Source organism: Lepidochelys kempii, chromosome 2 (genome assembly GCF_965140265.1).
Source record: "Lepidochelys kempii isolate rLepKem1 chromosome 2, rLepKem1.hap2, whole genome shotgun sequence".
Taxonomy (NCBI): Eukaryota; Metazoa; Chordata; order Testudines; family Cheloniidae; genus Lepidochelys; species Lepidochelys kempii.
The window spans coordinates 261,294,767-261,320,316 of record NC_133257.1 but is presented as its reverse complement, the minus strand read 5'-3'; the positions used below and the strand labels follow the sequence as shown (position 1 = coordinate 261,320,316).

The 25,550-nt window shown below is 43.9% G+C and overlaps 1 protein-coding gene across 3 annotated transcripts in view; it reads right to left on the bottom strand.

Moving 5' to 3' along the window:
* Positions 1–25,550, bottom strand: part of LOC140907855 (vasoactive intestinal polypeptide receptor-like) — a 177,035-nt gene that overhangs the window by 57,895 nt on the left and 93,590 nt on the right. For all 3 annotated transcript variants that reach the window (XM_073334767.1, XM_073334769.1, XM_073334768.1), the window contains one exon: positions 19,048–19,155. In XM_073334767.1, the coding sequence (XP_073190868.1) occupies positions 19,048–19,155 (108 nt within the window). The remainder of the gene's footprint in view (positions 1–19,047; positions 19,156–25,550) is intronic.

The following is a 25,550-nucleotide window of genomic DNA, read 5'->3' as shown; positions in this document are numbered from 1 at the left end:
CGAGCAATATTTTTATACTCATCCCTGGTCATTTGTCCAATTTTCCATTCAAAAACTGATAGGAGAACACTTCAACCTCTCTGACCACTCAGTAAATGATTTAAGGGTGGCAATTTTGCAACAGAAAAGCTTCAAAAATAGACTCCAAAGAGCAACTGCTGAGCTTGAATTAATATGCAAACTAGATAACATTAACTTGGGTTTGAATAGAGACTGGGAGTGGCGGGGTCATTACACATATTGAATCTACTTGCTTAAGTTAAGTATCCTCACACCTTCTTGTCAACTGTCTAAATGGGCCATCTTGATTATCAATACAAAAGTTTTTTCTCCTGCTGATAATAGCTCACCCTAACTAATTAGCCTCTTGCAGTTTGTATGGTAACTTCCAACTTATCTGTATGTGTGTGTGTGTGTATATATATATATATCTTACTATATGTTCCAGTCTGTGCATCTGATGAAATGGGCTGCAGCCCACGAAAGCTTATGCTCTGATAAATTTGCTAGTCTCTAAGGTGCCACAAGTACTCCTGTTCTTTTTGCGGATACAGACTAACACGGCTACTACTCTGTGACCAGTCTACGTTCAGCATCCAAGCAAAGGGGCCATGGTTAAAGGTTAAGATCTTGTCACAGGTATCTTTAGTAAAAGTCACAGACCGGTCACAGGCAAAAAACACAAATTCATGGAAGCTGATGACCTGTCCCTGACTTTTACTAAAAATACTCAGTATGGGAGTCAGAGCCCCACTGAGGACTGCTCCAGCCCTGCTCCTGCTCTCTAGGCAGGCTGAAGCCAAAGAAGTCACAGAGGTCCATTAAAGGAACGGAATCTGTGACCTCTGTGACAAAATCGCATCCTTAGCTACGGTTAACGAAGGTAAGGAATAGCTGATGAAAACATGGGGCCAGATCGTCAACTGGAATAAATCAGTGAAGTCCATCACGGTCAATGGTACTCTGCTGATTTATACCAGCTGGGGCTTTTGCCCCATGATTATTAATCTTGACAGCGTTCCATGAAACAATGTCTCCAGTGTGTCATGACAGCCCCTGGACATGACACAAAAGGCATTGACAGAGATTGTGCTTCTTGTCTGTAACATGCGTCTAGGGTACAGCAGTGCTAGGGTTTTAAACAAATAATCCTTGAGCGTTCATAAACCCCTAACTATTCGATAATGTAAATGGTTTTATGACCCCTACGCTTAGGAAAACGTAACCAACCGGTTACAGATAGTTCGCATAGCACTGACAGCGTGGCTTCTGATCAGCTTGCAATGCTGTTCACAGTGTGAAACCCAGCTCAGGCACACCCAGCTTTCCTAGGCTGTAGGATAATTTGGAAGCTGACTGTGCTGGGTAGTGCGGGTGGAAGGGGGGAAATCCCAACAAATAATTTGGACTGGTCAAAATTTTCCTTCAAAAGCGGTTTTCAGTAGAAAACTGGATTTACAACTTAAACATCTGTGCAAAAAGTGCTCGCTTTCGGCAGAAAAACTTTGATTTTTCCTGGAAAAACCAAAAGCCCCAAATCAGAAACATTGTCTGAAAACGGCAATATTTGGGTTTTTGCTGAAATTATTTGGTACTAAAATTTCTGCCGGGTGGGGGGGGGCAGACTTTTCCATTGAAAACCCTCTCCTTTTATGACCTACAAATAATACCTTGTGCTGATGTCAGTCATGTTGAGCTAGGTGGAAAAGAAAGAGGAAGAAAGATATATGTTTGTTCCTTGTCATTTTTATTAATAACTGGAGAGGCACTCGGCTACTATTATGCTAAGGGCCACATAAGTACCTAGATAGATAAATTGGTTAATGGTGGCCATGTAGGACTGGAGAATAGTTAATTATTGTGTGCCGGCGTGGTCAAGTCCAGACTAGGCAGATATTAACCCAGTTGTTACTATTGATTATTTCATAGCAAAGTTTGGCAATTTTGTCAAAAAGATGAACAAATCCCACCTTGGACTGCTTCCATTTATTCAAAATGCTGCTGCAAAGATCTTCCTGGCTCACTGCTTTGAGCACATCCCCTCTCCCTGTTCTTCCTCTTTTTCAACACGCCGAGCACAAGCTACTTAGCTTCACTTTTAAGGCCAATCCATCTGGTGAGCTGAGAGCTTTGGGAGCTGGTTGGTGATCTTTCCAATAGGCTTTGCTCCAAAGCTTATATTGGGGGTGGAAGAGAAGTAGATGCTTTGTGAATAAATACAAGTGAGGAGCTGGGACTGAGCCAGGCACAGTAGCTGAAGCCCACTGAACCTGTTGAGTAGGGGGACAGCAAAAAGACAATTTTCGGAGGGAGTTCAGAGATGTAGAAGTATCAGTGACAGGCTGCCCCAGGAAAATAGGTCCTTATGAGACAGAAGCAGCATCAGTTAGTCGAATGGATACTGGAAGGACCAATGTCATTTGGTGCTGAAGACTATTATTATTAATTATTTGTATTATTATAGCGCATAAGACCCCCAGGCATAGACCAGGACCCCACTGTGCTAGGAGCTGTAGACACATACAACAAAAAAAAGACAGTCCCTGTCCCAAAGAGTTTATAATCTAAGTATGAGACAACAGACAGATATGGACCGATGGGAGAGTACAAGGAATCAATGAGACAGTATTTGTCAGTTTGGTAGGCTGTGGTCTCAGCACACCAGCAACCTAAGCCTTGTCAAGGTGTTGTAGGCCTCACTGCAAAGGAGAGTTTTAAAGAGGAGGAGGACAATGAGTTAGTTTTGTAGATGTTTACGGGAAGCTTCTCCCAGGCGAGTGGAGCAGCTTGGGAGAAATCAAGAAAGAGCTTGATCTTGATATCAATCAATTGATATCCGTGGTTAAGCACTGGAATAAATTGCCTAGGGACACTGTGGAATCTCCATCACTGGGGATTTTTAAGAGCAGGTTGGACAAACACCTGTCAGGGATGGTCTAGATAATACTTAGTCCTGCCTTGAGTGCAGGGGACCAGACTAGATAGCCTCTCGAGGTCCCTTCCAGTCCTATGATTCTATGATAATTACAGACTAAATTTCATTTGGACATTTCTTTTCTTGATTTAAATGACTCTTTGCTCTGATATGCTAATTTTGCGTTCTGTGAATATTCATATGAGCAACAAATATTCCCAAAAAGCAAACGTAATGCCATGCAAATGTGCCCAGATTAAAACAAGACTCAACATTTGCAAAAATAGCTGCAAAATAATTTTTCACTATTCGCTCAGTTCTATCAGAAACCCTTTTGTACGAAAAAATCATCCAACATTACATGCAATGGGATAGATTAACTAACCAGCATTTTCCATCTTCTTTTCATTCTCCAATTCCTACATTTTAACTCATCAGTTACACCTTAAAAGCATTGGCACACAGCAGAGTGATGAGTGATCAGCTCTTCTGGCTCACAGAGAACCCTCCCCAGGAGGTTCCAGTTCCTCATTATATAGATCAGGGATAGGCAACCGGTGGCCCAAGGCTCGCCACAACCCAGCTCAGGACAGGTGATTGGCGTCGCCAGGGGCAGGAAGGGGGCAGGACGGGGCAATGCCAGGGGAGTGCCTTGCCTGTCATGTACATGACACTGTGGCACGAGCCAACAGGAGGGCGTGGGGAGCTGCCGCTGTGGGGTGAGTGCAGGGTGGGTCACCCCCGACCATCCTTACGTCACACCCCCAGGGACTAGGATCCATCCCCTGGTGCCCCCTCCTGAGCCAAAGGGTTTTAGTTGGGTTTGTGGCCCCCTAGTGCCTTAAAATTGCCCATCCCTGAATTAGGACGTGTGTCCCTTCTATGGTACCATGGTTCTTCAGAATACAGCGCTGGTGAAAGGGCGGTGGAAAGGCCTGAAGAATTAAGGTCCCCAGGTCATCTACTGCAGAGATCCAGCAGAGCTACAATGCACACCTCCCTGCAGGGAGCACTGGGCCTCGCCCATGCTGGTCAGTGGGCAGTTACTACCAAGCAGATGGGTGGGTACTTCACAGCCGGCACCCTTGATGGCAGCTTCATCAGAGAGGGGCAAAGAGCAATGGGCAAAGTGGTGTGAAGAATTCCTCAGCTGTATTTTCCCGGCTACCAAGAGGAATGCTGCTACTGAAATGGTCTTTCATCGCTGCTGCTGGTTAGTGAGGTTTCACAGGACAAAGGAAATGGGACTGGATGGCCGATGCCATTGATACACTCCCCTTTCCTGGACTTGACCCCACTGAGTATTATTGTTATTATTAGGATTGTTTCCATTGTTGCTATGGCAATGTGCATCCAGCACAGGTCCTGGTACTCCAGGGACAGGCTGCTCCAGCTCCACCACCCATCTCATATGGCCAACTGGACACCTTTTCCTCCACTTGGACACAGACAAATACTTCAACAATCATAATCCAACTTGGGAGGAACTGCCCAAGGGAACGGCAAAGATGGCTTAAGAAACTAGATACTCTACATCTACTACCTCTCCACTGCAACAGGATCATTGTCTAGGCGTGGCCCCAGCAGGCAACGCGAACTAAACCGGAGGCTGAGCAATGAGAGATCTGAGTCCAGCAAACAATACATGACTATGAAGCATCCTGACGCCCCGGCCCTGCAGGCTCATCGGCCCATTCCAGACCCAGACAGGGCAAGAAGGCAGGCAGCTCAGCATTCGTCTTCTCTGCAAACTGCCAATCCAAAAGAGGTGACTCAGATGAGGCAACTTCATTCGAGTCCATTCGTCTGGCCATAGAAACCAGAGGCAAAGCTCACTGATTTTATGCTCATTTACAGACCTACACAGGCTAATGGGGTCATAAAGGAGCTCACAGAGACTTTGTCAGTGACGGTGGTGAAATACCCCAGACTGGTTGTCTCGGAGATTTCAACATTCATGTTGACAAGGGCACAGATGCAAAAACCCAGCTCCACACTCGCCTCCCTAGGACTTTGACAGGCCATCTCTGGTTCAGCCCACACAGCTGGTCACACCTGAGACTGGATCTTTGGATTAGATGTCAGTATCGAAGATACCACAACCCAGCCATTCTCTTGAACAGACGGTCACCTCCAGCACCTAAGCAACAAGGCAGACCCACAACCCCTGATCCAACCACAAAGCCTCAGATGCCACCAGATTCCAAAGCCTGCTAAAGGACAGCAGCAATCCACCCACAGGAGGTGGACTCATGGATCTGGTGAAGCTTTATCATTGTATCCTGGGTCTTGATCATCGACATACTGGTCTTCCTCCCTATCACTTCTTTCTCACATAGCAGTACCAGTGAGCATCACTTTCTGCCACCTCCCATTGGCAAGGAGACTCCCTCCCATCCTGGTGGATGATGACAGGGCCTCAATTATACACGCTGTGGCGTTACACCCCATATTCTTCATAGAAATATGGTTATGATATGAATATGGCATAACTAACATATACTTTATGCAAGATGGCTCATGTAAGATATCATGGGAAAGGTTATGATCTACTGAATGTGATTATCCAATTTGTATGCTTGTATCATTTCTGTATCTAAAGTTAGGAATATTGACTATGTAACAACTACACCTGTGTGTGTATTTGGGAGACACCCACCAGACAACCCGCCATCACAGCTGTGATGGGCCATTAAGAAGAAACAATAAGACTGAACATACTTATCTCTCTCCTTCCTGAGAGGCATCCTGGGATGTAGCTCTGACATGACCAGGTCAGGTGGTCCTGTCACTTGATACAAAACACGATCTTGGACACTGCTGGTACTTTTCCATTGTAGGGGGATGGGGATCTGCTCCTCTGGCACAATGGAGCTTTCTACCAGAAGGAGACAGAGCTTTCTTGGAGGGTGGTCCCAGACTCCGGAATGAACTCCTCCAGCCTTAAGTACAATCACAAACCCCGCTATTTTCCGCTCCATGTGCAAGGGACACTTCAACTTGCCTTCTCCAACAAACTCAGAGCAGTGTGCAAATTTAAAAAAAAAAATAAAACCCTACACTAAAACAAAACACTGCACATACAGTTCTCTCCTGGGGCAGGAGATGTGAGAGACAAAGGACCACAGGTGAAGATGTAATCAGGTCACTTAATGCACTAGCCTAGAGAATAGAATAGAATACAGAATGCTAATAGAAAGAGGCATTTCTCAGTTGTGTTTCACCTCTAATTTATCTTGATCTCTGAGAAGCCAGTCTGGAATGAGGCAGTGGCAGAATGAAGGAAAAAGAGTAAATCCTGTTCCTAGGGAATTTGATTGGAATAGGAGGTTGATGAATTAAGCATTGGCGAATAGTGTCACTTTATTATTGAGAGCAAAGGCTTCCTGGGACAGAAACTCGAGTGCAAAAGTTGTAACTGAATTTCTTGGGAGTGAATGTGAAAGATGTGCATTGAAGTGGCTGTGCTGACTGGCTTATGCAGACTGTGCTGGCTATTAAAGAGCATGAGGCAGGAGCTAAGTGATTTGCTGAAGGCGTAATGGAAAGATGGTAGAAGGAAAGCCAGCTAGCAAGATGCCAGTGAAAGTGGGATGATGACAGGGAGGGTTCTGTTTGAGCTAAGTGGGAGTTGGATGCTGAGCAGATGAAGACAGGGAAAGTGGGTAAGACAATAGTTGAGAGTTAAAAACAATTCATTATATATGTATGTCAGACTCTTTTACAGCTTTCCTCATTCCTAATTTTTTTTCGGTCTCTCAGCTATTGCAAATACTGGTTCAGCCCTACTAGAAGGTCTAAGAAAGTCCTCACCACACCACAGGTGAAATCCTGGCTCCACTGAAGTTAAAGGCAAAACTCCCAATAACTTCAATGGAGCCAAGATTTTACCCCATGAAGACAGTTTAAGTCAGCCATGGCTCTGGTAAGTTTCTCTCTTCTTACTCCTCCTGGTCCTTTCTGTAGTGGCCTCTGAATAACAGTGGAGGTCCTGTCTTAACTGGTTGTCTCTGTTGCTTCCCTATCATTGCATTCCCCTTAGTGGAAATGTATCTCTCCATCCAGTTGCACCCACATCATTGACTCTTGCAGATTCTTTGGATTATATTGAGTCCCTTGCAATCTTTATAGCTGGAATTTTATCACCAGGGAGTTGTAATATTACTAGGAGTCACCAGATAGCACTCGCAGATAGTTTTACAAGTTCTGCTTAACTGAGTGTATAGGTGTTTAGGTCTTGGAAACATGCTTATGGTTAGATGTGGTGAAGTTATTTTCAGAAGCGGTACATCTTACCAGTCACACTGGGTCTATCAGCCTGTGTCTCACTCTTACTGTAACATTCCTTTCATGTAACTGATGCAAGAAAAAAAAACTGTATGTCGGCGTGGAAGGCAGTTTTTTTTACTGGTAAATGTCCGTAAATGTTGTTTTCACTATACACCCCAAATTAACAAAAAATATTTCCACGAATAATCATCCAAATGTCAAAATTACATTTATAGATTCATAGATTCATAGATATTTAGGTCAGAAGGGACCATTATGATCATCTAGTCTGACCTCCTGCACAATGCAGGCCACAGAATTTCACCCACCACTCCTAAAAAAGACCTCACACCTATATCTGTGCTATTGAAGTCCTCAAATTGTAGTTTGAAGACCTCAAGGAGCAGAGAATCCTTACAGCAAGGCAAAGTAACAAAAACATGCTTGAAAACTTATTAGAGTTCGGTTTCAGGATATTTACTTTGTATATTTTGACAAGTGATAAACTTGTGTTTCGACAGCTTTAAAGCTTGAACTTTTTGAATCCCGATGTCTACGGTCATTAAATAATTATTGTCCGACCCCGGCTGAGAACTTCCACCACTGTGAACGTTTAAAACAGATAAACGCCTAAAAGTAGGCTTAAAAAATGAAACATCAATATTATCTGTCAAAATTATACAAAAATAAAAATCACATTCTGCCAAGCCTAACTATATGGTATCAAACCACTGCAGGACATACAGACTTCTTCAGTTTCTCATGGTTGTTTAACATCAGTTTGGTCTCCACTCGTCACCATCACAGTCATGCTGCATTGTACTGACCTTAACCAGACACACAGTTACTTTCCTGCTCCATTCTTGCTTTGCTTGAATTTGCAGCTGTTTGTTTGCTTCCTCTTTCCTTCCTACAATGTGCTGCTTGCTCATGGAAGAGATCTCTGCTCTCTTAATAAATATGCATAACTCTTCCTCTCCCCGCCCAAACTTGTTTTCTTTAATTGGGCATTGCCTACAGGAGTAGTTCTCAACCTTTTGGACTGGTGACCCCTTTCACATAGCAAGCCTCTGAGTGTGACCCCCGGCATAAATTAAAAAACACTTTTTTGTATATTTAACACCATTATAAATGCTGGAGGCAAAGAAGGGTCTGGGGGTGAGGCTGACAGCTCATGACCCCCCCCCCATATAATAACTGTCCCGACCCCCAGTTTGAGAACCACTGGCCTAGGGTGTCCAGAGAGCAAGTGTGCAAAATCGGGATGGGGGTGGGGAGTAATAGGTGCCTATAAAAGAAAAAGTCCTGAATATCGGGACTGTCCCTATAAAATTGGGACATCTGGTCACCCTAGCACCACCTGCTAACCGCACTATTGCTTCATATTAAATTACCGCACTGTAAAACTTCAATCCACGTTTCTCCTGGGTTTGAAGGGACTTAATGGCGACTAGCCAATGGTGCCACAATTTTGACTGAATCTCTTTAAACTCTAATGCAGCGGTTCCCCAAGATCACTTTTGGAATTTAAGGACAACCCAGGATCTACCCCGCCCCTTCCCTGAGCCCCACCCCACTCCCCACCCCACTACCCCGCCCACTTCCCCAAAGCCCCACCCCACTCACTCCATCCCCCCCCCCTCCGTCTCTCACTCTCCCCCACCTTCACTGGGCTGGGGTAGGCGTTTAGGGTTTGGGAGGGGGTGCGGGCTCTGGGCTGGGGCCGAGGGGTTTGCAGTGCGGGAGGCGGTTCTGGGCTGAGCCTGGGGCAGGGGATTGGAGTGCAGGAGGGGGTGAGGAATGCAAGCTCTGGGAAGGAGTTTGGGTGCAGAAGGGGTGAGGGGTGCAAGCTCTGGGGAGAAGTTTGGGTGCAGGAGGGGGCTCCGGGCTGGGGCAGACTGTTGGGTGCAGGAGGCGGTGGGGATGCTGGCTCTGGGACAGGGGTCAGGGCTGGGGCTTTGGGTGCAGGAGGTGGTTCAGGGTGCTGACTCCGGGAGGGGGCTGAGGGTAGGGGTGCAGCCTCCTGCCGGGCAGCACTTACCTCCAGCAGCTCCCGGTCAGTGGTACAGCGAGGCTAAGGCAGGCTCCCTCCCTACCCCAGCCCCACGCTGCTCCCAGAAGGGGCCAATGTGCCTCTGCAGCCCCTGGGAGGGGGCAGGCAGCACATGGCTTCACGCGCTGCCCCTCTCTGCAAGCACTGCCCCCGCAGCTCCCATTGGCCACAGCTCCCCGTTCCCAGCCAATAGGAGCTATAGGGGCGGTGCTTGCAGGCAGGAGCAGCGCATGGAGGGAGACCCCTGCTCCCCCCATGGCCGCTTCCGGGAGCAGCGTGGGGCCTGGGCAGCCCCACTGCGCTGCCGGAGACCGACCTGTTGGTGACCACTGCTCCAACGTAATAAGATAATCAAGAATAATATTTAAAAGTACAAAGTCCTGAAAGTTGTTAACTGGAAGTGTGACAAGTTCCTCCTCATGGGTGTCAACAGGATTTGAATCCAGGACTTTCACATGGAAAAGCATCCATGTCTTTCATTTGATCGAAGAGCAAATCCAGGAGCTGGTGGTAGATATAGGCTGTTATTTTCATGTGGGTCACCCACGGGATGGCAATCCTTAGCTCAGTCTACAAGCATGTCATAGAGGCACTATACAAATGCATTTAACAAAACAATGGGCATTTTGCTTGCCAAAGTTTCCAAGACGTCTGACAAATGCAGCGTGACGGGCTTGTTACAAACAAATTGCAAAGGTCTGAGGCCACAACACACTTTAAGCACCCAAAGCCACCTATCTCCTCAATTACACTGTGTGGTGTGGGAGCAGCTGGTCACAGGTGTGGGTGTAATGCGGATATAGGATAAAAATGAGAAGATACAAATCAGCATTCATCTAAAGATCTGGGGTCTGATTCTGCACTGCCTCGAGCCTTCTGTAGTCATTTCTACCTGTGCAAAGCGAGTGCATCCCTTGCGTTACAGCGGGTCGCAATTTCTCAATTGAAATATTTTTTCCACCAAAAATTACTTCCCCTCCGCAATGAAAACGTTACCAAACGAATTATTTTTTAATATGTCTGGTTTTTTTTCTGACAGTGAAATTTTTTTTTTTGCTAAGTTTCCCTTTCTTTCTCCCTCCATCTCACCCGTTTCCCTTCGCCCCCTCTCCTATTTCAGTGGCAAAATAGGAGGGAAATGAAAAGAAAGAGTAATCATCATCATCATCATCTGCCCCCGAAATGATAATTATTTAAATCAACATTTTTTCAAGTAAAAGAAAAAAATGGAAAAAGTTTTCAAATATATGAAAAATTCTCCCTTTTGCAAGGCTGGGAATGCACATGATTCTGCAAATAAAATAATAATCTTTACCATGTTTTGACTATATCAATTTTACACCCACTTTACACAAGCGTAAACAGCTAAGCACTTGGAAAACAATGGAGACACAGACTCTTGAGACCCTGATACTGTCACGAGTTATTCAAACACTTACATTTTACTACCTTGAGCAGCTCCTTTGATTTCATAAGCCAATTCACAGTAGTAAAGTTAAACACATGCCTAAGTGGTTGTAGGATCAGGGCCTTAATCTCATGCTAGGTCCTTTGCTTTGCATAGACACTTGTAAGTGTGGTGTGTGTGGGGATAGCCACTAACAATAACTGACTCATATCTGATGGGTCTTCTCACATGATGTTCAACTTGGCAAAGTTCTCTCTGGTATAATGAAGACGGATAATGATATGCGGGAGTAATCAGCTCTGCAGTACAAACAGACGTGCAGGGAGAGGATGCAGTTTCCAAAGAAGTGCCATGCTGCAGGTGTGTTATGACAGATTGAGTTACTTCCTGTCAATCATTCTAGGCTTGCTTAAAAGCGCTTAGGAAGAGGCACAAAATAATACGGTGTGTGGCTTGAAGACAGGCTCCCAGGACAACTGGGCTGAATGCACTGAAAATGACTTCGGGCACATCGTCAAATAAAAAGGGATGACAAAAAGATGTCATAAGGCTCTTCAGTTACTTCTATTGGGCTAAAAAAAATCAAGGGGTATGGAGGAAAGATCTATTTGAAACCCAAAACAGAACAGTACAGCCAGGTTTGGAGAGATTTTACATTGAAACAAATATTTCATATCTTAGAGGTGACTTACTGGGATTTAAAAGGTCCATGATTCTCTCAGGTAAGGTCTGTGCCCTCCTGTCTCTGCTAATTTAAAGCACTGCCAAATAACTATTTTCTTTGCCCTCCTGGATAATTTAAAGCCACAGGGCCAGATTCTGATTTCTGTTACACTGGTGTAAAACTGAAATATGTCTACACTGCATCCCGCTCATGTTGGTGTGTAGGGTATATGTGGTTACTTGCCCCAACGAATAGCAGGCTGCATCCACACCAGTTAATCGTGTGAGTTAACTGTGATTAATCGACAGCCCTACTCCAGACACCAAAACCAGCACAGACTATGGGGCAGTACAAGGAAGATGTTTGAGGAATGATCACGATTCAACAGGTTACCTGCCATAACACTTTGGTGAGAATGCAATGAGTAATCTCGCAAAATTCAGGGTGGGTCAGAGAACATATCAAAGTGGTGTTTGCTGGTCAGATTGTCTATGACAGATCAGGCTAGCCTCCCGATCAATTTCCCAACTACCTTCTTGTGTAATTTCTCTTTCTTGCAAAGAATGTGTTTCTTTGTGCAATGGTGTCGGTCACCAGTGTGACTGGTCACCTTGTTGTGACATTGCCTATGGAACCACCACCCACTGGACAAAGTACTTCTAGATACGATGTGAAATTGGTAGCACGTTGGCCCTCACTGGTTGGTTGTGCTCTCTAGAACCTGTTACTTGGTGGTTGCCCACCTACACCCAAGAATATTGGGGATCACCGGTACAATGGAGAGAGCTACCATGAACAAATTGGCTAATAGCATTAATTATTTTATTTTCCACTATCTATTATTCCAATTTTAATTTACCGGTTCCCCCAGTGGTAAAATTCTCCCCTTCCCCCACGCAGATCTAGGACCTAGAACCACTCATGACCAATGTGAAGTATCATATTTCAGGGAGGTCAATGAGATCATCGGAAAGGGCTAGGAATGAGCAACAGGAATAAGAGAAGAGGGACACTGCATACTTATAATGAGAAGGAGGAAAAACAGGGGTTGCACTTATTGTGGTGAGAGAAAGGGACATGACCGAAGTCTCCCAGAGGCTCTCTAGAGCAGTGCTACTCAAAGTGGCGGTCCGCGGACCAATGCCAGTCCCCCATCGCACATTGGAAAAAAAAACTGCCGGTCCCCTACATCAGATAGCTTGAGAAGCGCTGGCCAAGAGGATAATGTGAGTGGAGAGAGCTAAACCATTAGAGCTAATGATAATGTACAGGACTTGGAGGGCCAATATAGTACAAGCAAAGAGCAGCTGAAAAGATCATTTAGCAGCTGAAAAGGTATAGTATTTTTAGATGGAGAGAGGTCAGTTTAGGGTACCAGCAGTAGGAACTAAGGTAACCAAGAAGAAGACATAGTAGACAGGCCTTATTTACATATATATGTAAATAAGAGAGAGAGAGAGAAGCATGAGAATGACTCTACAATAGAATGGGTAGAGCACTTCCCTGGGTGTGGGAGACTCGGGATCCAGTCGTGTTTCTCCTATGGCTCTTTAATTACTTATCCAGAGTGCAACAACATGAACGTGGAGACAGCTGAGTATCACCCCAGAATACACGTATCCCAGTGGTTAGAGCACTTAGCAGAGAGGCGGCAGATCCCAGTTCAAATCTCTTCTCTTCCTCAGGTGCAGGGGGGTGTCTCTCATATCCCAGGTGAGTACTTTAACCACTGGGCTGGAAGTTATGAGGGAGGCCCTCCTCCACTTCCTCCCGCCCCCATTGCTTGTGTGATCTCACCTGAGGGGCTGATTCAGTAGGAGGCCTGTGAGCATGCTTCCTGGATCAGGCCCCGCACATGACATAGGCAGTCGAACACCTATCTTCCCCTGGTTTATGAAATGCCCCAGAGCTTAGGCATCTGGATGCCTAGAAGGAGGCACTACTCCCAGTGCACATATATTGTAAAATGTATAATGTAAATGCAAAGTAATGCACATTGGAAAACACAATCCCAACTATACATATATAACTGGGGCTCTAAATTAGCTGTTACCACTCAAGAAAGAGATCTTGGAGTCATTGTGGATAGTTCTCCGAAAACATCCGCTCAAGTGTGCAGCAGCAGTCAAAAAAGCGAACAGAATGTTGAGAATTATTAAGAAAGGGATGGATAATAAAGACAGAAAATATCATGTTGCCTCTGTATAAATCCATGGTATGCCCACATCCTGAATACTGCGTGCAGATGTGGTCGCCCCATCTCAAAAAAGATCTATTGGAATTGGAAAAGGTTCAGAAAAGGGCAACAAAAATTATTAGGGGTATGGAACGGCTTCCGTGTGAGGAGAGATGAATAAGACTGGGACTTTTCACCTTGGAAAAGAGACGACTGAGGGGGGATATGATAGAGGTCTATAAAATCATGACTGGTGTGGAGAAAGTAAATAAGGAAGTGTTATTTATTCCTTCTCATCACACAAGAACTAGGGGGTCACCCAATGAAATTAATAGGCAGCAGGTTTAAAACAAACAAAAGGAAGTATTTCTTCACACAATGCACAGTCAACCTGTGGAACTCCTGGCCAAAGGATGTTGTGAAGGCCCAGACTATAACAGGGTTCAAAAAAACTAGATAAGTTCATGGAGGACAGGTCTACCAGTGGCCATTAGCCAGGATGGGCAGGTCTCCACCACGAATGCTGCATTGGCACAGCTGCACTGATGCAGTGCTTTGATGAAGATGCTCTAAGCCGTCAGCTTAGTTACTCCACCTCCGTGAGAGGCGGTAGCTTTATGGGCAGGAGAAGCTTTCCCAGCGACATAGCACTGTCTAAACAGGGGTTACAGGTCACTACAACTACGCTGCTCAGGGGTGTGGATTTTTCACACCCCGGAGTGACGTGGTTATACTGAAGTCAGTGTGCAGTATAGATCTTAATATGTACAGTATTGGCTATGTCTACATTGTTGTAATTCCCAGCTCGGGTAGCCCTACCTGTGCTAGCTCTGATTGGGCCAGCGGGCTACAACCAGAAGTCTCACTGTGGCGATGCAAGTGGTGGGATAGAGTGCCCACCCTGCATGTGTCCTGTCTGAGGCCCTAGGTACATTTCCTCAAGCTGGAAATGATAGCTCTAATTCCAGCGTAGCCAGACTCACTGATGATTTCCTATTTGAGAAACTGCACGAAGAAGTTTGTGGTTGGTGTCAGGGACTTTTGGATTACAGACATAAAGAAAGCTAGAATATTCTAGTGCCATGAAAGTGAGTAATGCTCTTTAATACAGGAATGTGCCAAATTATATTTTTATCCATCCTTTCCAAGTGCTAATGACGAATATCATGAAATAATGAAGCTCTACTGAATTTGTGAATGGCGTAAGACCGTAGTGTCAGATGAGATAAATGTAGTGCGAGGCATTTTCTGGTTTCCATCTTTTATCTGACAGAAGCTAGGATATGAGACAGTGGAAGAAAAGTTTTCTTTATCAAGGAGGAAATTTCATGCACTAAATCTTTGCTTCATAACATTTCCATTCTAACTATAAACACAGATGGCTCTGATTCTCCACTGCCCTGCACCGTGTGTTAGCATTCATATCACTGCAAAGGGATTCCAGAACGGACATAAAATGCTACCAAGTTATTAATTTCCTCATGGGCTTTTCTATAGCACTCAACACTGTGCTGTGAGTGCTTCACAATCATCCACAACATATTTAGCTTCACAACACACCTGGACTCAGGAGATATGCATTCAATTCCTGGCTCTGCTACAGGATTCCTTTGTCATCTTGGGCAAGTCATTTAATCTCTTCAGTTAACCACCTGTAAAATGGGGATAATATTGCTTCCTTTCTCGTACCCTTAGTCTGTCTTGTCCATTTAGACTGTATGCCTTTAATGCCAGGGACTGTCACTTACTAAATGTATGTGCAACCTCCAGCATAACTCATCATCTCAAATGAGGCCTGCAGGGTTTCCTGTAATGAAAATAATCAACAACAATGCAACCGGCAGACTCATTATTACTTTGCCCACGAGTCAAGATTTAAACTCTGCTTTCCAGAACTGCTAGACCAGTGAATTAACCCACTTTCCCTTTTGGCCTTCTTGTGCTTATTACTTATCAGGTTACCACCTCTGCTGGGGATGAACTTTTCTATCTGATATGAAAGATTTTATTACATACAACAGAAGCTTGTCTATTTTATAGATCAGATAATTAATTAACTAGAGGCCCAGATTGTCTGTCTTGTGTAACAAAGATTTTATTACATACGCTGATTTAATTTTCATGGCATAATTGTAATACTAGAGGGTTTTACTGAAAGCCATTTTGGATCCCTAATCTAGAGTAGTTTTTCCCAGATGAGAGAAAAGATGAAGTATGATCTAGGGGTTCGGGTACTTCCTTGTTACGTGGGAAATGTGGGTCCAAGTGCCTGATCTGCCACAGACTTCCTGCTATGGCATGTGACATAGCTTCTCTGTGGCTCACTTCCGTATCTGTGAAATGGAGATAATAACTGCCCAACCTCACAGTGGTGTTGTGAGGATAAATACATTAAAGACTGTGACACCTCAGAGACTAACAAATTTATTTGAGCATAAGCTTTTGTGAGCTCACTTCATCACTGTAGCTCACAAAAGCTTATGCGCAAATAAATTTGTTCGTCTCTAAGGTGCCACAAGTCCTCCTTTTCTTTTTGCGGATACAGACTAACACGGCTGCTACTCCGAAACTTGTCATTAAAGACTGTGAGGCACTCAGATATTAGAGTCGTGGGGATCTCGTAAGTACCAGAGATAGATAGTTGGTGAATGCCTACTGAGTGAATATCAATACATTTGTTTCCCTTCAGTAGAGAGACGTCGTCCTAGTGATGCAATGACATTTATGCTGCAGCCAGGCAGAGTTGGATCCAGAAAAGTCCCATTACCCCAAAACACAGACATAGGAGTTAGTTAATGGAAATCAGGAATTTCCCCACCTATTTATGCATGTCCTTATATTAGCATCCAACAGCGCAGTATCCCAGCATCTATCTGACCCTTCTTCCAAATCAATAGCTGGTACCATCTTGAAATTATGTTATCTATAGACATGCAGATCTCTCTGACAATATAAGTTCGTATACAGGCGCCCGCCACCACGACATCTGAGTACCTAAGTCCCCAGATAGTGGAAAAAAACCCAATCTTTGCAAATGGTTGCTGCAGTTACAGCATTCTTTGAACTATTACTGTTTGGAAACAGTGGCCCAGTTCTCCTCACTGATGTCAGTGCAGTTCCTAGAGAAACAGAGAGCAGAATCTGGCTCAGTGATTGTATGTATATCATCCAGCAGCCTCCAATCCATATAAACTACAGCTGCTAAGATGATCTTGCCTACGTGTTACTGCAAGCACATCACCTCCTTTGAGCCCCTGCAGAGGCTCCTAAGTTTCATTGCATCAAGGTCAAGTTTCTCATCTTCACCTTCAAGGCCTGTCATCAACTCTAACTGTCCACTCTTGCCTCTGACTGCATCCTCCTCAGTACTTTCTCGGATCCAGCAATGGTGCCAGTCATAGCTGCTCGTTTGTCAACTTTGTGCACCAACAACTCCCACTGTGCCTTCTTCCACACTGGCCCTCACACAGGAATGCCCAACCTGGCAGGCCACTCCTCCTTCAACTCTCTCCTCCCTGCCACAACGTCGCTGCGAAATCAGGCTATTAACTGTCTGAGGGGCATCTGGGACAGTTGGCACTTACTTCATTTGTTTACAGTGATGGTGGGGGGAGTCTGGGGAGGGATTGCAAGTATGTCTACAACTTGTGTGTATTTCAAAGTATGCATCCTCTCTAGACCATTATCGAACCTTTGTGTCAGGGCTTTGTCACAGGATGGGCTCCTATACACTGGATTCCTCTTTTCAGGCAGTCCTCATGCTTTCTTATGTAAGTTCACCACAGTGTACTTTGTTTACGTCTTATGCAGCTTCACGGCCCATCACCATAAGGCTTTCCTTAAGCTTCAACGTACGCGCTAGGTGCTGGGTGGGGAGGTAAAGGTGAAGGGAGGTCTCACCTCCCTGAGGTTCTGGTCTTCTTTGCCCTTCCTCCCAGCTTCCCTCTCTGCCTCTCTGTCTCCCAATTAACAATCCCCAGCTGATGAGCTGAATAAGCTTGTTAACTAGTTTATCACCCAGACCTAATCAATTATCTCCCTTTTTGGCCCAGGTGGGAATGCATACAAAGTACACAGAGTGGTGAGCCAGCCATAAGCTACTCCCACTCTGTCACAGGCTGGTTGAAAAATTTTCAGAAAAAGGGCTTTTCAATGGAAAGCTGGGTTTTCAATTAAACACAATTTTCACAAAAGGCATCTGCTTTCTGTGGAGAATTAAGATTTTAGTCAAAAAACCAAATGTTTAAAGCCCAAATATTTCTTTCAAAACCAGAAATATTTTGATTTGAATATGCTGCTGCAGTGTCTTCTGGAAGTTGTAGTTCAACTGTCTCATGTCCCCCACCTCTTCTCTGGGCCAGGCTCCTTGGCGGGACTACATCTCCCATGATGCATTATTGCCAAGAACTCAGATGATCCATTGCCTCCCCCTCTACGAGAGAAGATTGTGGAGCACCATGGGAGATGAAGTCTGACCAGGGACTCTGGGCTTAAGAGGATAATGGGAGCATGAGGTACCCAGGCTACAACTCTCATGAAGTACTACAGCAATATTTCTGAATTGAAGTTGTTCAGTTTTTGGATAGAATTTTTTGGTTTTCAAATTTTCACTTAACTCCCCACCTCCCCCAACCCAAACCCCACAAAACAAATCTCCCCCCCCCCAAACAAAAAAACCCTCAACGTTTTCTGTGGAAAGTTTAATTTAGAGGGAAACTCTATTTTCCCATTTTTGTCAAAATTTTCTACGGGGGGGGGGGGGACATTTTTCTACTAGCTCCTCTTTGTATGCAACTTCGTAGAATGGAATCTTCAAAGTGAACAGCATTGGCTTAACTCTGTTCTCGTTGAAGTCACTGGTTAAACTCACATTGACTTCAATGGGAGCAGAGTTAGGCCAATGTTCAGAGATAATCCCACACATGGTGTGCAAGGTGCGGGGACTCTATCTTTGTATGTTTTATATAGGACCTAGCAAAATAGGATGCCAACTGTGACTAGTGTCTCTGGTCTCTACTGTAATGTAAAGAAACAATGAAAAATAATAAGTGTGAATCCATGTCGGTAGGCTGGGGATTTGGGCATACCAGTGAGGAGATAGATACAAGAGTGTAGTCAAGCAGGTTAGCTACTCAACTACTTACTCACTTCTACCGGATAAAGAATCATAGAGTTTAAGGCCAGAAGGGACCACCAGGTCAGCTAGCCTGACCTCCTCCGTGTCCTTGGCTATTAAACTCCACCCAGTTACCAATAACCTCTCTTAGATTAAAAGCATTACAGCCCTCGATTGGCTATAATGTCTCATTTTCAGACGGGCTGAGCACCCAGAACTCCAGCTGACATCATTGGGGAGTAGCACATGTCCATTACCTCTGAACAGCCATCATGGAGTGTTTCAACTTTACTTTTCAAACAGAAAGCTGATGCTCAAATAAATTTGTTAGTCTCTAAGGTGCCACAAGTCCTCCTTTTCTTAGTTCACCAGAAGGAAGGCGGAGTGAATCAAATTAGAAAACACCAAGTGACATTTATAGTAAACGAACTGTCTAGTTTCACTTACCCAGAGAAGTGGAGAAGTAGATAAAATATATTGGACATGGCATCACCACAACTTCTCCCACTGCTGCTGAGGGCCAGCAGGTTATGTTGTCCCACATCATTCCACAACCTACAGAAAGAGAAGAGAAAGAGGTGACCATATTAGAACGTTTAGAGACTACTTTGTCTGTGCTGTATGGAAAGTATGCAGAGAAACCCAATGCAGGGCATGATTCATGGCTACCTTGTGAGCAACCAGCTCTATCCAGGTTTCCAACTCTCTCAATCAAATCCGAAACCTGGATCAGAGGATTACACAAGTTAGAGGTGAAAAAGACTATTTAGATCCCTGAGACCACCCCCACATTAGTGTACTATATACTGCTCTAAATGGAGGTTGGCACCCAAAACTACACTTTATCCTAAAAATATGTGCTGAAGACCCAGAATGAGGGATTTAATTCTCACAAACGGAGAGGAAAGAGTGAAATAATATGGGATTATTTTCTTTAAACACAATTCTCAATAACCTCAGTTTCAAGATTCAGCATTTGTGGCATCAAACATTTTCTGGAATTGACCAGGGAGACACAGGCCAGATCTGTGTAGGACTGAGACACATCTGGGTTAATAGTGAACAGTGGATTTTATAGAAGGAAACACTAGAGATTCTCAGATTAAATCTCTTGCTCCTCCTCCAAATTAAAGTACCTGATCTGAACACAGCAAACTGTGCACAAGATGCGACTGCTTCTGTTCCTTTGTAATTCCCCCATCCCTCATGCCACTGAAACTGCCACCCACACAGGTGCAAAATTATGGTTGATGCTGTGGATGCATTGGGTGGAAGGAGTAAATTATGCCCAAGAAGATTTTTTTAACCCCTCCCAAAACAGAGAGACATGCAAGAGACTCCATGAAGTCCATTTAGGACTTTCCTACTGCTTCTGCGGTTTCAACGAAACTGAAATGTTTCGCGGGAATAAGTTGATTTCAACAAAATTTTGATAGAACGTTTCATTTCTCTGTGGAAATGTTTCACTTTGATGCGATCAATTCAACTCAATTTGTTTTGACATATATTAAAATATTGTTTTTAATGTGTTCTATACTGATTATATTTAATTTATAGATGTTATATTTAATTTTTAATATAAATATAAAAACTAAATTAGAATAAGTGTTTTGACACTATTGAAACAAGATATCTTGAAGATCCTGAATTGAACTTTTTCGGAATTTGTTTCCCTGGAAATTTCAAAATTTTCAGGTTTTGTTCTGATTTTGAATGAAAAAAAAATCAGAATTTCATACAGAATGCAAATAATAACAACGATAGATGGATCGATAGATACTGCAGCCATTTCCCTCTAGCAATCCTGTTCAAGAGTCACCCATGATGTGGCATAGAACAATTCCCCAAAGGTTAGGAAAAGGCTGTGGTTATATCCAATGTCCCAGAAGGTGGAACTGGATTGTAAAGAAAAAAAGCACTTAGTAAAACATGTTTCTGATAGTAGTAAAAGGAACTCAGAAAACCACTGCCAGGGCATATTTCTTCAGTAAATATTACTGATGTGAAACAGACCAAACTTTTTCACTCATGCTACCCAAGAGCCTAACTCCACAATCAATTTGCCAAGACTGCATCAGCACCTTTGATACCTCAGATCAATAAGGAGAAAGCAAACAACAATGCTTTGAACAACCAGAAAGCCGAAAAGCAACCTCAACTCCCTTTGGAAGTTATAATCAAAGCTTTATCTTTGTTTTTACTGGGGTAAATGGAAATTTTTAAATGCAGCTTTGAAGTGGGATTATTTGAGATTGCAAAGAAAACAACTGAGAATATCTTCTTGTAACCTCCGCTTTTAGATTCATTAAAATACAATTTTCCAACTTTTAACATTAGCTACAAAGCTCAGTTTTCAGAGGCTCATATTTAATTCCCACGAAGTTGTGACCAGTAGGGCCAAAGATAAAGACATCAGAATTCTACCCATGGAAAATAGATGGTTTCACAACAGGACCTCTTAACATCTAGAACTCTGGGCCTATCAACCTAGGTACTTACAATGTATTCACAACCACAGGACATATTATCTGAAACTCTGGACCAAGATGGAATCCAATATAAAATACAAGACAAAAGTACTGGATGGCTTCCTAAAGGAGAACATTTTTGTTTTGAGCTTAGTTTAAACGTCTGCATCTAATACTTACATTACAGTTCATTTGTTCTTGTTTGAAATGCAAGGAATAGAAAGAACCACTGCCTACATCCTTCAGTAAACAGATTTTGAGCTATACAGAGATAAGATATAGCTATAATGGATATCCATGTGATAGCTTGCACTTTTCGTCAGACATCTTACCACCTCACCTGCACTCTGTCCACAAACCCATCTCCCTTGGGACTGCTTATGTCATTCCGAAGCTCTGAGCAGCTTCTAATGTGCATTAAGCTTTCATAAAAAGACGAAGGTAAAACAAATCCAATGGCTGGAAGCTGAAGCTAGACAAATTCAGACTAGAAATAAGGTACACATTTTTAATAGCTAGGGTAGTTTACCAAGAGTTGTGGTGGATTCTCCACCACTGGACATTTTAAAATCAAGACTGGATGTTTTTCTAAAAAGATACGCTTTAGTTCAAACAGGAATTAATACAGAGAAGCCCTATGGCCTGTGCTGTACAGGAGGTAAGACTAGATGATCACAATGGGCTCTTCTGGTCTTATAATCTATGAAAGCAGCCTGTCAGAAAAAATGTTTCCTCCTTTCCCCAAGAAAGAATTTTGCCCCAAGAATACAGTGATCTGAAGCCTGCAGCATTGTGTTCAGTTCTGCATCAGTGACAGGTATAACTAGACAGCCCATAAGCCGTCAGGGCTAGAAATAGGTGCTAAGACACTTTGGAAAGATTTCCCATCTTCCCTATGGGATACACAGCACAGGGTTTTCACCTGGCGAGGTCCTGAGATGCTGTACTGAAGATCCATATCATTGTTATGCATGGAAAAGTGGTTTTAGGCAATTTCTAGAGGTTTTAAAATGCTTCTCTCTTCCTCCAAAGCCTGTCCAGGTGGACTTGCGATAATATTTGCCCCAAAGCCCACTAAAGTCAATGGGGAGACACCTTTTGACTTCAATGAGTTCTGGATCAGGCCATTTGGGAGCCAACCTATACAAGGAGGAGATGGAACCTACTTATTTTCATACTCTACTTATTTGTTAATCAAAATGTTGCTAAACAAGGTATACAGCTAAAATTGTTTTTTTCCTGCCACACGTGTGGCAAGTATGCAATTCATGCTGGGGAGATGCAAAGTTTTTATCAGCACTTGCTGGAGGTTATTTGCATCCATCAGCCACGGCTTCACCTTTCATGAATAACGTGACCCTATTAAATTCGTACTGACAAAACTCTTTCATAGCCTGAAGGTCAAAGGAAACCACTACGATCATCTTGTCCGACCTCTGGCAAAACCGTGGTCAGGGAATTTCATCTAGTGATTCCTGTAGGGGAGGGAAATATTCCTTCCTAATGTAAATGCACACTATAAATACATCAGACAGATAAACACCAGGGAGGGAGAGGAGTCATTTAAGTTAAGGGCCAATTTTGGCACAAGAACAAATGGATAGAAACTGGCCATCAGTAAGTTTAGGTTTGAAATTAGATGAAGGTTTCTAACCATCAGAGTTTCAGAGTAACAGCCGTGTTAGTCTGTATTCGCAAAAAGAAAAGGAGTACTTGTGGCACCTTAGAAACTAACCAAGTTATCTGAGCATAAGCTTTCGTGAGCTACAGCTCACATCCGATGAAGTGAGCTGTAGCTCACGAAAGCTTATACTCAAACAAATTGGTTAGTCTCTAAGGTGCCACAAGTACTCCTTTTCTTTTAACCATCAGAGTGAAATTCTGGAGCAGCCTTCCAAGGGGAGTAGTGGGGGCAGAAAATCTAACTAGCTTTAAGACTGATCTTGATAAATTTATGGAGGGGATGGAATGATGAAATTGCCTACAATGGCAAATGGCCCATCCATGACTGCTATTAGCACTTATCTCCAACAGTCGGAGATGAGACACAAGATAGGCAGGGCTTTGAGTTACTATTGACAATTCTTTCCAAGGTGTCTGGCTGGTAGGTCTTGCCCACATGCTCAGGGTTTAACTGATTGCCATATCTGGGATTGGAAAGGAATTTTCCTCCAGGTCAGACTGGCAGAGACCCCGCGGGTTTTTCACTTCCCTCTGCAATGTGGGGCATGGGTCACTTGCGGGTCTGAACTAGAGTAAATGGATTCTCTGTCACCTGAAGTCTTGAAATAAAGATTTGAGGACTTCAGTAACTCAGCCAGAGGTTATGGGCCTATTACAGGAGTGGGTGGGTGAGATTCTGTGGCCTGCAGCATGCAGGAGGTCAGACTAGATGATCATGTTGGTCCTTTCTGGCCTTAAAGTTTATGAGTCCCAATAACTTGGGGTTGAAAACCAGGGCGTAATTTGTAGAATGATATCAACTATTGACACAGGGCCTAGCATGATGGGGTCTTGTTCAATGTCTGGGGCTCCTGGGTGCTACAGTAAAACAAATAAGTAATCATTTAAATGCTCCATGTGATGGAGAATTTACCACATCCCCTGATAATCTGTTCCAACGACTAACTACTCTAGCCTATAAAAGTGATGTGACAATACCCTCACGGTTAAAAACTGCCTCTTATTTAAAACGCTCTAACACCAACTTGCAGCCATTGGATCTTGTGATGCGTTGGTCCACTGTGTCTTGGTCTCCAAGGCGATGGCTACACTGTGCAGCTTTTAGTGCCATGCTGTGAAAAGCGCTGTTTGTCGGCAGAAGAGAGCTCTCCTGCTGACAAAAAACTTCCACCCCCAACGAGTGGCATTACCTTTGTCTCTTGCCGACAAAGTGCTGCTCACACCCAGTAAAACTTTTGTCTTTCGGGGGCGGTTTTTTAAAAACTCCTCTGAACAGCAGAAGTTTTGTCTTTCACTTCCCAGTGTAGACAGAGCCTTAGGGCATGGCTACCCTGGATACTTCAAAGCACTGTCGCTGGCAATCCACCTCCCCGAGGGGATTAGCTCCAAGCACTGGGAGCGCAACTCCCAGCGCTCAGAGCCTGTCTACACTTGCGCTTTAAAGCGCTCAGACTTGCTATGCTCAGAAGGGTGATTTTTCACACCCCTGAGCCAGCAAGTTAGAGCGCTATAAAATGTAAGTGTAGACAAGCCCTTAGACTAACGGGCCCCCTACAGTCAGATATGTTCCCCCTGGGTGATTACATATAGATGGCGCCTCTTAACCTTCCCTTTGATAAATAAGTAGATTAAGCTCCTTAAGTCTCTCATTGTAAGGCAGGCAACTTTATATCACATTACAGCAGAAGGTTTCTCTCTCTAGCTCTCTGTTGTGGTTGTTTTTTCAAAGTTTGTAATAGGTTAAAAAATTAGACAACACACATGTCAGTTCATATGGGACACTGTCTTTTGCTCTGGTTTACATACCTGGCAGATTGAACCCGATAGATGGCCGTTTGAGAAGTGTCTGCATTTAAAAATATACAGATGGAGCTTAACGAGGAAGCATCAGAAATAACCTACAGAAGTTGGGCATGCTCCTGTGATGTTAATGGGTTTGATTAAGAAGCGGGGGAGGGTGGAGGGCAGTATCACATGGCTGTGAATATAGTAAATTTTTAAATTGTTGGAGCTATTTGAGGTACTGATTCAAGAACGCATTTCAGCATGTGCTTAGGTCTCATTTAAGTGCTTCCGAATGAGGGTTGTCATTCCCGGTGTGCCTCCATAGAAATCAGTGCACTTACACCAAGGAAGAATTTAGCTCTTTATATCCTTGTTTATTCTGAGGTCTGGAACTCTTCTACATGGGGATTTAGTGCATAGCAAGTGGGGCGTAAATCTACAGTGCACCAGTTTGCCAGGCACTACCAGCCATGTGGATCCTGTTACTGCACACCAAAAGTTCCCGAGGGGGCTTTCAAACAGCAGTAGGTCAAAGTGCACTAGGGAATTTTTAGTGCATGTTAGCAGGGTTCAAACAGCCAGTTAGTGGGTGGCAAACTGTATGCTACAGATTCACACCCCAGCTTGCTACACACTAAGTCTCTGTGTAGACAAGTCCATAGTAATACAATTTCTCTAGTACCCCTGGATTTCAATATACTCCTCAATATCTGCTAGTGGGTTAGACGCCAAAGGAAAGTTGCATTTTACTCAGCTCCTATGGAGGGGCGAAGATACGCAGTCATGAACATTTTTCCGAGTAGCAGCCGTGTTAGTCTGTATCCGCAAAAAGAACAGGAGGAATTGTGGCACCTTAGAGACGAACCAATTTATTCGAGCATAAGCTTTCGTGAGCTACATTTCTACTATTTGCAACAGAAGCTCATTTTTGCTCTGGTTTGACATCAGCTGGCAGTTTTCAGAACTACCCAACGGAGTCAATAGCCATAGGAGTCAGGGATGCCAAAGATCTGT